Source organism: Homalodisca vitripennis, chromosome 1 (genome assembly GCF_021130785.1).
Source record: "Homalodisca vitripennis isolate AUS2020 chromosome 1, UT_GWSS_2.1, whole genome shotgun sequence".
In the NCBI taxonomy this organism is placed as follows: Eukaryota; Metazoa; Arthropoda; class Insecta; order Hemiptera; family Cicadellidae; genus Homalodisca; species Homalodisca vitripennis.
Genome location: NC_060207.1, coordinates 73,527,994 through 73,540,039, shown reverse-complemented (window position 1 = coordinate 73,540,039; position 12,046 = coordinate 73,527,994). Strand labels below are relative to the sequence as shown.

General features: G+C 30.1%; 1 protein-coding gene across 1 annotated transcript in view; it reads right to left on the bottom strand.

Annotated features, from left to right (window-relative positions):
- The window catches only part of LOC124364591 (TNF receptor-associated factor 6), a 36,626-nt gene that overhangs the window by 6,411 nt on the left and 18,169 nt on the right, over nucleotides 1-12,046 (bottom strand). The window contains exon 4 of the mRNA XM_046820180.1: nucleotides 5,668-5,790. Within this exon, the coding sequence (XP_046676136.1) occupies nucleotides 5,668-5,790 (123 nt within the window). The remainder of the gene's footprint in view (nucleotides 1-5,667; nucleotides 5,791-12,046) is intronic.

The following is a 12,046-nucleotide window of genomic DNA, read 5'->3' as shown; positions in this document are numbered from 1 at the left end:
AAGTTAATACAATACATCATTCCCATAACACTATTAAATGTTTAGAACATTCTGTTGATTAAGTTTTTAGATAAACTGAAAAGTTGAAGAAAAGTAAATAAATTGGGTGAATAGGTCAATGGTATTGACCGTGGCGAATAGTCAAAAGACTCGGTCAACTAAGTAACTCATTAGTCTTATCAGTTATTACCCATTCCTATCCATTTGTGTAATAACCATTAAAGATGTTGGGTTATCGGAAGAGGTAGACAAATATTACGTACAATTCAAACAAGTTTTCAAAAACGATTAATTTCCGTGCATTGGGCAACAACCAACAGTCATGTCGTGTAGCCTACATACTGACGGATCGAGGTGAATTGATATGATATAAATGTGGTTCTTACAATTGTTACAGCTATTCTAATTTATTTATTTTATAGAAATTATGTATATCAAATTTAGTCATTCTTACTTAATAACTTTTCTTCGCATACACGTATTTGAACATATGCTGGCGTACTGTGTGTCGGTTATGTCTTTGTTAAATGTTGTGTAAAGTGTGATTGAAATTATTCAACTGTGTAAGTGGAAATTTGGATATTCAATTTTCCAGGTAAATAACATTATCTTGATAACTATGATATTGCCCCTAATAACTTACATTTAATACTAGATATAATATAAATTATGTTGTTATATTTTAAAGCTACACTCTTAGTTATATTTACATTCAGTGCATAGAATAAATACAAATTCAAGCAACTCTCAATCTGGCAGGTCTTAGCAAACTTTCTATATTAGTCGTTTATAACAACAGATAGTAACCGAGTACATAAATTAATTTCTAATATAAGCTCAAATAATTAAACACAACCAGTAATTGTTATATCCTTTAGTAGACATAGTGTACCAGTAACACTACATACAACACAATGGAGATTACCTCTAGAACCATTAAAATATGCATTCCTTATTAAATTGGTAAGCACCGGTTCAGTACTTATGATTTACTTGATGTATTATCAAAGCGTTATATACAGTACTAATGGAACACCAGTAGCAAATGTATATATATATATATATATATTTATATATATATATATATATATATTGGTAATATGTATATATAACACTGGTAATATGTATATATAACACTGGTAATATATATATATATATGGGCAAGTAATATAAAATCTAACGTTTAAACCTCTTTGTGGGACACCCGGTATATAGGCTATTAAACTGAATCAAATTGAAACGCTAAAAACTTCTCTCAAATACAAAAAAGACTTTCTATATCCTTTAATATTTAGGATTTCCCGTTTTCAAAAAGGTATAACTATGTTTAAAGTGTTAAAAAAGGAAAAAAAATATATATATATATATATATATAAATAACTTTTTTTAATACTACGAGTTATGCATATAGGACTTTGAAATACAGAATGACTGTACTATATACTGCACTAGGTATAACATTTTGAAAAATATCAGTATAAAGCTACAATGTTCATTTGTTATTTGTTGATGCTAGTATATTGTGTAATACAAAATCCACTGACAAGCTGTCATAATGTAGCACTTTCAAGTAAGATATTTTGGAGTCATATGAGTATTGATATTGATTAGAATACATGGCATTTTAATTTCTTTTTTGTAATAATAAACATCTGAATGTAAATAAAAGGAATCAACGGTTAACTGATAAGTTCTTATCTTGCAAAACTCATTGGACTTGAAACACTTTTTATTTTTAAAATTGAGTTTGTACTTAAAGATTCACCAAAATTCTACAGTCTACCACATGTATTTTTCAATTAAAAAATGAGTAATCGAAATCCATAAGTTTACGTAGTCTTATATTTAATAGTTCGATACTTGTTTCTTTACTGATGATTACAAATTCGTTAGATCAAAACCAGCAAAAAGATTAAACCATTTTCTTCTGCATAATTTTTAGTTCTCTAATTTTTTAATATAAGCTTCAAGTTTTTTTTTATCCTACAAGTAACATTAATGGTCATTTAATATTTTTAGCAAAATTATATAAATATATTAAAAATATAATGGGCCAAAATTTATTCAGTAACGACACTTCTTAATTTTACGATACAGTACATATTTTATTCCTTTCTTAACAAGGCATTGTTTAAGAAGAAGTACAATTTTTGTAAAATAATATAAAATGATAAAGTCATAAGTTTTTATCGAGTACCAGCTGTGCTCTGTGACCTATCCAAGTTATTAGAAACCTTATTCACCAGATTTTAAATGGCAGAATTAGTGCTTTCCATGCCTAGAACCACATTAACAATTCGTAAATATTGAATTACCTTCAAGAAAATTTATAATTAACAATTTTGTCAAATATTATAACAGAAGGAGGTAACATTGAATTTGGACGTTAATTAATAGGGCTTACCATATAATCCTAGTTTTAAATGATGGTTTTAACATGATTCAAACATGGAGCCAGCTATAGTAAAACATATTTTAGTTTTATCCCATGAAAATAATGTTAATCTTCATTTACTTTGACGTCTTTATTTTTGGATGTCAAGTTATAATAAATGTCTGATTTTAAAGACATAGTTAATAAGCATCCAAAATTCTTAGTTTAATTTTTAAGTGTAAACGTTTTGATTATTTAAATGATAAAATACAAAAGTGTATGAGATTTTTTACTGAATAAAAAAATTAAAAAAGTAAAAAAAACACTTGGAAATGTATTGATTATATCTTTAAAATGAGGTTATAATAGGTTTGAAGTCTTGAAATTGTTCTTATAGTACTAAAATAAAGATGGCCATCATTACAATATTGGTTTTTATTAAAACATGCTAAGTTTGAGATTGATTTACAGTCATGATCAGATGTCATTTTCATGTTACATACAATCTTATCCAACCAAATGCATATCGTTAAGTCACTGCAAAATAAAAATTGTTAAAACTGTATTTCCAGTACATCCAATGGGTTTTATGTATATATACGAATGAGTTTCTCTGGAGACATATTCCAGAACTCTAGGACCAATATGGGTACTGATACATTGTGGCCATGCAGAAATCTATAGAAAAAAATATTTACCACAACACACACAACACAAAATTAAATAAATTGAACTATGTTACTGTTTTCATACTTGAATGTACAAATTAATTAAAAGCACACATGCACACACATATAATTTTTATCAATTAACATAATATTAAAAACTATGAAAATCTATTTTGTAACAATAATTTTAAAAGTAGAAAAAAGTCATTCTCTTTTCAATGTGATACTCTATCTTCATTTAGGAAAAATAAAATAATCTGAGATGAGAATTTAAAGGTAATAATTTTTAATGAGATTAACATAATTATTGATTTATTTTCAAATGTAGTTTATGAAACACGTAATATTACCATACTTGGGATTTTATTCATACCGTATTCAGTTTAAGTGATAGTATTTTGTTCTTATAATGCAGATAGTCTCTTTTGGATTTAAAACCCTAAATTGGCACATAATTTGACACCTAAATAATTTGAACAGGCTCTCAAAACAATTAATTACATTAAAACACACAGACAAGGACTATACTAAGTTATTATGCAGAACAATTCACTACAATATTCTAAAACTATTAAACAAAACAAAATTACAGAACTTTTATGATTTACCACAAACAAACCCTACGATACGACAAAAGACTATAACAGAAAAATACACATGCTTTAAAAATTTGACCACGATACATTACAGTTTTTAAAATGAGCAGGAACAAGTGCAATCAATCATCATAGCTTCATTTTGACGAGGAACCAGGGTTTTTGCCATCTTTTTCCTCTGAAATGGATTTAAAATGTCCCTGTGAGAGAGAAAGATGTTTAAAACTATTTAACTATGTTTTCTAATACTGGCAATAAATAAGGAATAAATTGTAGGCTACTAGAAATGTAAACATGACTATTTATTCTATATTTTACAACAAAATAAATAAAAACCAAAAATATGTAAAAAAAGGAAAATAGATCAGAAATAAAGTATAAAAATAATGCCATACATTTAAGTTTATGGCAGGAGTTTGTGAATGAAACTCACTAAACTTATATAGAGGTTCTATTAAAATGGATTTTATAGTGTGAGTTAAAAGTATGGATATAGTTTGTTTAGTCTTTGATGGATAAGGATGGAACTCGGGACACCTTTCTAGAAAATACAAGTGAACTTTTTAGTCACTGTTACAACTTTGCCCATTTCCAAAAAATGGATTTTGGAGGGGGGGCTCAAAATTTTGAAACGTAAAGACCCATTAAATGACACCTAATTTGAAAGGTAATTTGATAAAAGAGGAAGAACAGTGAAAACTAGAGCTTTCTATCTCAACCCAGTACCCAAATGGCAGCTCATTGAAATTAATTAAAAATTAATTGAGGCAAAACATGAACATCCACATTCAAAGGGTAAATAACTTCAATAGACAACCACTTTTCTTACAAACTCATACCTGTTTAACTGTCATTACCTGCTGCATGGCAGGCCTCTCTTATCTTATCAGTTTTGAGGAAATCCAGTATCATGTTCAGTTTCTGTTTGGAATTAACGAAGTTAAGACGATTTTGTGATACTTTATACTTTACGTTGAAATGGAGTGTTTAAATGAACAAGAGCGTATTATGACCCTGAGGAATTTATTTAATGACACTTATCCCAATCGAAACTCTGTATCTAAATCAGGAGTTAAAAAAACAATCCAACGTTTCCAGGAAACAAGCAGTGTAATAGACCTCCCCAAAATTTGGATGAAAATCGGCTACAAAGAAAGCATTGTCACTTGACGTTTAAAGTCTGATGTAGAAGATCCTCATGCCTCAACAAGAAATGTTTCTCAAATTTTATGTATATCTCAAACATCAGTTTGTAAAGTTTTACATTACGGTGGTTATAAAGCGTACAACATTTGTTTAATTCATGATTTAAGTGTGGACCATTTTGACTGTCTAATAGAATTTTGTGAAATAATGATGTGGAACACTGGTAATAATACAATAAGAGTAAACAACATTGCTTTCTTATATGAAGCAACTTATCTGTTACTATTGTAAACTTACTACAGTAGCACTAGTAATTATAATTATGTTAAGCAATAAAACAGCTAAAACTTACGTCAGATAAAGCAATTTATATTTATTAAGTATTACCACTTATTTTATATATACCACTAAAAGTTTTTTAAACATCTTATCTTTTGTTTCTATTGAATAAAGGCTAAGATTACAGTTTTGCAGAAATGTGAATGCTTGCTATCTTAAAATCTTAAATACAATTGTTGAACCAGTCAGCTAACAAACTTATATATATATATATATATATATATATATATATATATATATATATATATAAGTATAAGTTTTCAACTGGAGTTGTTTTGGATTCTGCTGGAAAACATTATATGGAGAGTGATCATAATGAGTAGACTTCTATGAAATATATTATTTTCTTTCCTGTTTTTCTAAAGCAGATTAAACTGAGTAGTGAGAGCAAAGCAAATTCACAGATCTACTACAAAGCTCTAAAAACATGACTTTTCATGAATTTATAAGTAATTCAAGATAATATTATAGTGTTAACATATGATACTTACAAATTAGGTATATATATATATATATTTGTTTTTAGTAAATAACCTTGACTCACCTCAAGATGGTGGTGAAGCTGAGAATTCAAATGGGCATTTAGTTGGTGAATTGACTGCAGCTGAGTATGACACCCCACATTGTGAAAGGTGCACATAATGTTCTCGTTTTGCTGACGGTATTCCTGTGAATAAAAATAATAATTATTTTTTACTCTTTTAGGACCAGATAAAAAATATTATACCATACAATTATTTTTTAACGTTCCAGAAAAATGTCAAACCTGTAAACCATGTGTTTCGTAAGGGTTTCAGAAAACATTATTTTATTTATAATTCTACGTATTATTTTAATGTTTACAGTACCAAAATACTCAGTATGAAATGCTCTTTTTTCTTATCTGAATTTTAAATAATATTTAGTCATATTGTTTTAATATCATTAAATTGATTTAACAATTTCATTAAAAAAATATTCTTTTAATGACATGAAAGTTAAAAAATAATAAAATTATTAAATTTCAGTTAATTTTCTACACAACGATCAATTTTTAAGGGAAATTATGCTCAAATAAATTAAATATTACCCTATTTACTAATATTTTGACATGCTAGTTCAAGCACAGGTTTGGTGTATACATGTGTGATCTTTATAAATAGGCTTTAGTTTTCCTATTTAAGTCATAAGTTATATGTGTGCCAAATTTCAACTTCCTGTGTTTCAGGAAATTGAAGAATTAGTGATGAGTGAATAAGAGCTTCGACTTTTAAGTATATTAAATAGTTTAAATTTATATAAACTTTTAACATAAAATGTGTTTTAACCCCTATTACAGCTAAGTTTAATTGTGATATCATAGAAATATGGTGTAAACCAGGGGGATTTAACAAAGCTTAATCCAGAAGTATTTAGCAGTATAGAAACACAGTGAAATTATGTGTTTAGTACAGTTTCATAAAAAATGCATTTGAAGTTTCATTTACTTTTTGGATATAGTGCCAAATTAATTTAAAATTATCAAATTAATTCTGAATTCAAAATTTGATTCTGAACCCAATTAAAGAATGATTGATTCTTCCTCATTGGGTCTCGAGTCATTGCAATTATAAATATTGAGATTTGTCTGAACTAATACAAATGTCCAATTTATTTTTACATTTACAATCTTTTTCTTGTCATTTATAAGGCAGAAATAGACTAAAGTGTCAATATCTATCTATCTATATATATATATATATATATATATATTCCTTGGATTTACATAAGCATAATATTCATATTACAAAAACTTGTGTTTTGTATGGGGTAGCAATAAGTTTGCCTTTGCCTGCTTATCTCGAAAGGAAGGTGGTAAACTAATTGCATAGCCGTAGTTAGTTAGACAAGTTTTTTGGAATATATTTGCTGGGGCTGGCCCAAATCCAACTCCAACCACCCGTTACAAGTGAATTAGACGGATCCGCTTTGACATATTAAGAATGACCAGGAACACTCAATCTAGTAACATTTGTAACATTTATCTACTTTAACATGATGCTAAGTCTCTGAGAAGAACAATGTAATTCAGGCTCGTGGTGCGACTACTAACTGACATGGTTAGTAAGAATTTAAAGCTCTAATAGCAACAGGGGGGAAAACATTATGTCAGGAACACAAGTACTGTGTATCATGTCACACATTGTAAATTTCACAAACACACAGTGAGACATGAACTGGAAGTGCGACGTGATGTTACCAGTTCTTTCCAACTGAAGACAAACATATGTCCATTTTTGGTCCTGAGACAACAGCGATACAAATAAAAATACCTTGTGCTGCAGCCATTGTGTTCCATTGTCACCACTGTGAACACTATTGTTTTCTCACCAAAATAAAAAAAATATGGTTGCATCACCAACATATTTTTTAAATATGAAACTGAAACGTAAAAATTGAGGGCTCTGTGGAGTAGTGGTGACATGCTCATCCGGCAAGTGAGAGATCAGAGATCAAGTCCCGGCAGAGCGAGTACTTTTTGTGATTCAATCTTTATTAAAATTATTTATATACATTACATGAATAAAAAGCATTTTAGATACATTTTTATATTGAACTTTTTGTAAAATAGTCATTGTCAAAAATTCAAAAACTTAAAATGTGAGCTACAATGTTGGTAATTATTTTATGTATTGAAACAACACTCTCATCCCATTTCGTTATTCCATACTCCCCCCGCAAGTTATTCCAATTAAGTAAAAACATTATTTTAATTTTGTTTAGATTTACATTTGTAGTCACTATCTCCAAAATGGAAAAACATTTCACATTTTATTTAAGATTGGTGTAATTTAAGTTATACCAATCTTAAATAGAAATACAGTGTCTATGTTACAATGAAAATAACATTATAAAAAGTTTCATATCTATATATAGAGTGGCCGGGCCGGTTTTCAGTTGTACTTAGTCATAGTCATAGTCATAGTCGGACAAATGAAACTCGGACATTTGATACTCGAATATCTGAAACCATTCAAATGTAATATTTCTTACGACAGACATTTGAAACTTGGACCAATGAAATCCCCCTAAAAAGCATGGAGGGGGGGGAATTGAAAAAGATTAATTTTGTTTCAACATATAATTAAATTTTACTTTTTCAATTATTAATGCTTTTTATTAAACACTTAAATACAATCATAAACTTCTTAATTTATTGGCAGAAAGAAAATTAATATTCTGGTGTTACTATATTGGTACATCATAAATAAAGAGTGTGATCACAAAATATTAAAAATGAAAAAAGTTATAGTCATAGAAAACAAAGTAAAACACTACTAAAATTCTTTACTAGACAATACCCACTCAGTTGTGCTATCTCTCGTCGTGTGTAAACATACCTCATGAATAGTTACATGTGTTTCTAACTCTGTAAGAGGAACCAGCTGAGAACATTCCTCTATCTTGGAATCTTGGAAATGCAAAACTTGCACAAGTAAGTCCTCTATTCCAAAAGATATGATATCGAAGCTTCACGATGATTTCTTAAAAAAATGGAAGATACAATAAAGGCTCAGTTTAGGGAATATGATAGTAAATTTACAAGTCAATTATCTGATCTTAAGACATCTGTGGAATTTTGCTCTAGTAAAATAGATGAATAAGAGAGTAAATTGATAGAATTTACTTCTAAATGCAATGCCTTAGAAAAGTCACACAATGAGTTAAAACAGGAAAATGCTGTTCTCAGGCAGGAATTGAGTAACTATCAGGTTCAATTGGAATGCTTGGAGCAATATAATCGCAACAAGAATATCCAAATTGAAGGTATCCCGGAAAAAACAAACAAAAATATGTTGGAAATAATTCAAAATTTGTCCGATTTTATACATGAGCTAATTGAATATCATACAGATATACAGGCGGCTCATAGAATTCCAGTTAAAAAGAACAGAGGCCCACGTCCCATTATTGTGCAATTTTCTGATAGGAAGAAACGAGACTCAGTATTGAAAAAAAAGTAAGAAAACCAAACTTAACTCTAAAAGCTTCTGCAGTGATGTACAAGAAACTAATACATATGTCAATGACCATCTGACCCCATACACTAAGAATCTGCTTTTTCATGCTAAAAAGCTTAAAAAACTTGGATTCAAGTATGTGTGGACCTGGGAGGGAAAGATATTTGTCAGAAAAAAGGACAGTGGGGATAGAATCTGGATATCTTCTACTCAGGACCTAAAGAAGCTGGGCATTGACGTCTCAGGCTAGAGGGCGGTGGTGGACTGTGAGGTGTTTTGGGTTAAATACAACTTACTGTGCTTGTGAATGACCCAGTTTACTAAGCTTGAAGTATTACGTATATTTTGTTTGAATATAAGAAGCTTGAGAAAACATTATGATGAACTGATTGTTTACCTGTCCAGCCTTTCAGAAAAGTTCAATGTTATCATCTTAACTGAAGTATGGATCAAGAGAGGGGAGGAGAACAGGTACCAGATGGACGGCTACAACATGCTTCTGCAGGACAGGCCAGATAATCAGGCCGGCGGAGTCACTACCTACATTGGCGCATCCCTTATCTACACTCACCGCCTTATCTTACTGCCGACTGCGGAGCTTGTCAACATTATCTTAAGTATAAATATAAATAATGTAAAAACAATTTTATCCTTATATGGTATTTATAAACATGTAAGTTTACTTATAAACAGTTTGAAAATGACTTTGAAAATATTTTGAAAAATTCTAATGATCCAACAATTATTTTAGGGGATGTAAATATCTGTGTACTGAAAGATAAACATAAGGGTTCTGCCACTGATTATTTGAATTTGATATCAGCCTATGGTTATGAGAATTTTATTGATACTCCCACTAGAGTAATGAATAATTGTTTTTCTTGCATTGATCAAGTTTTAATACGAAATTCAAAGAATTTACAAATTAATTACGGTATTGTGGAGCTGGGAATCACAGACCATTATGGTTTAAATGTAATTGTCTTGGACACTATTGTTAGTAAAGTGAATACCTTATTTGTAAAAAATGTTGATTATGCCAAGCTGAGTAGACAGCTGGCTGTGGCAAACTGGAGCTCTGTTCAAAATAGCCAAGACGTAAATAGTGCTTTGTATGAATTTTATAAAACCTACAATATTTGTTATGAATCATCTTGTACATTGAAAAAAATAAATAGTAGGAACAAAAAGTGTAAGGAATGGATATCTAATAACTTAATAAATCTTATAAACTGGAAAAACGTCTTATATAAAAATTATTGTAAAAATAAACTTAATGTGAAACTAAAGGAGTACAGTAATTTGGCTAATTTGTAAATAGATGTATAAAACACGAAAAGTTAAATTATTATTCTAAGTTAATAAATGATTGTAATGGTGATAGTAGGAAGTACTGGGGTATAGTTAGGGAAATATTAAATAGAAAAAATAAAGGTATAAGCAGCATAAAAGTAAACGACTGCCCAGTTAAAGTAATGGGAAATGAGCCTCTCATTGCTAATTTATTCAACAGGTATTATTAGTGCTGTACCGAACCTTAAAATGAATACATTCGGGTGTGACATGTTTCTACAGGAACAACAACCTGTAACTGATGTCTTGTTGAATAAGTTTGATATGGAAGTAATGGATATATATATATATATATATAAAGTAGTACGTGGAATGAAAAATAAGAGTAGTTCTGGGATAGATGGCATTAGCAGCATAGTTGTTAAAAATAATATAGATATATTTGTACCATTGTTGTACTGCATTTATGAAAAGTCTCTTGCACAGGGCTTAGTTCCGGACGACTTTAAGGTGGCTGTAGTGGTACCTGTATACAAGTCAGGTGATGACCAGGAGGTGTCATCATATCGTCCAATACCTCTCATAAACACCACGGCTAAGATATTTGAGACACTAATTAAAGAAAGATTATTAAAGTACTTTCAAGAATTTAATATATTTTCCACCAATCAATATGGATTTTTACCTGGTAGGGGAACCGACTTGTCCTTGGAAAAGCATATAAGTCATATAACAAATTCAGTTAACGCTCATAAATTTACACTGGCTATTTATTTGGATCTCAGGAAAGCATTTGAGGTTTTAGATATAGATTTATTGATACAAAAATTTAGAAAATATGGTATTGGGGACATGGCTTTGACTTGGTTGATATCTTTTTGCAAGCACAGAAGACAAGTAGTAAAGATAAATAATGTACTGTTGCATATGCTGATGACATGGCTTTGGTGTGTTCATCTGGCAGCAGAGCCTCTCTTAGGACAAAGATTGACAAGGACTTGGTGAGGGTGTCGGAATGGTTGATTACCAACAGGTTGTTAATTAATGTATCCAAGATTAAATGTATTCTATTCTTTGATAGTAACAAGCCTAAGTCTGACTTGCAGAATATGTTTGATTTGTTCTGCCATGGCCACCAATGCTTGTACGGCTGTACGTGTTTGAATATAGAAATAGTCGACAATGTAAAATATTTAGGAATGTACGTTGACTCTCAGTTAAAGTGGGAATTCCACGTAACGTACCTGACAATGAAACTGAGGAAAATCAATTATGCGTTGTACCATATGAAACAGTTTTTGACTAGCAAATTATTAATTCAGTTATACATGTCATGGTTCGGGAGCACAATGAGATATGGGATCGTACACTATGGTGGTACCTTTAGCATGGTGTTGCAACCTGTGGTAATGAGTCAGAGGCATGCTCTGCGAACGGTATTTGGCCTTCGGCATACGGACAGAGTTAGTTACTTGTTCAATGATAACAATATCCTAACTTTCAAACAAGTGTATGAGTCTAACGTATTGATGTATGTTTATAAACACTTGCAGGATTATCCCATTAAAATGACGTACAGGGAAACAAGAGCTGCTCAATTAACATTTCTCGATGTACCAAATTATTTTAAAGAAATTGCCAGACATCAGT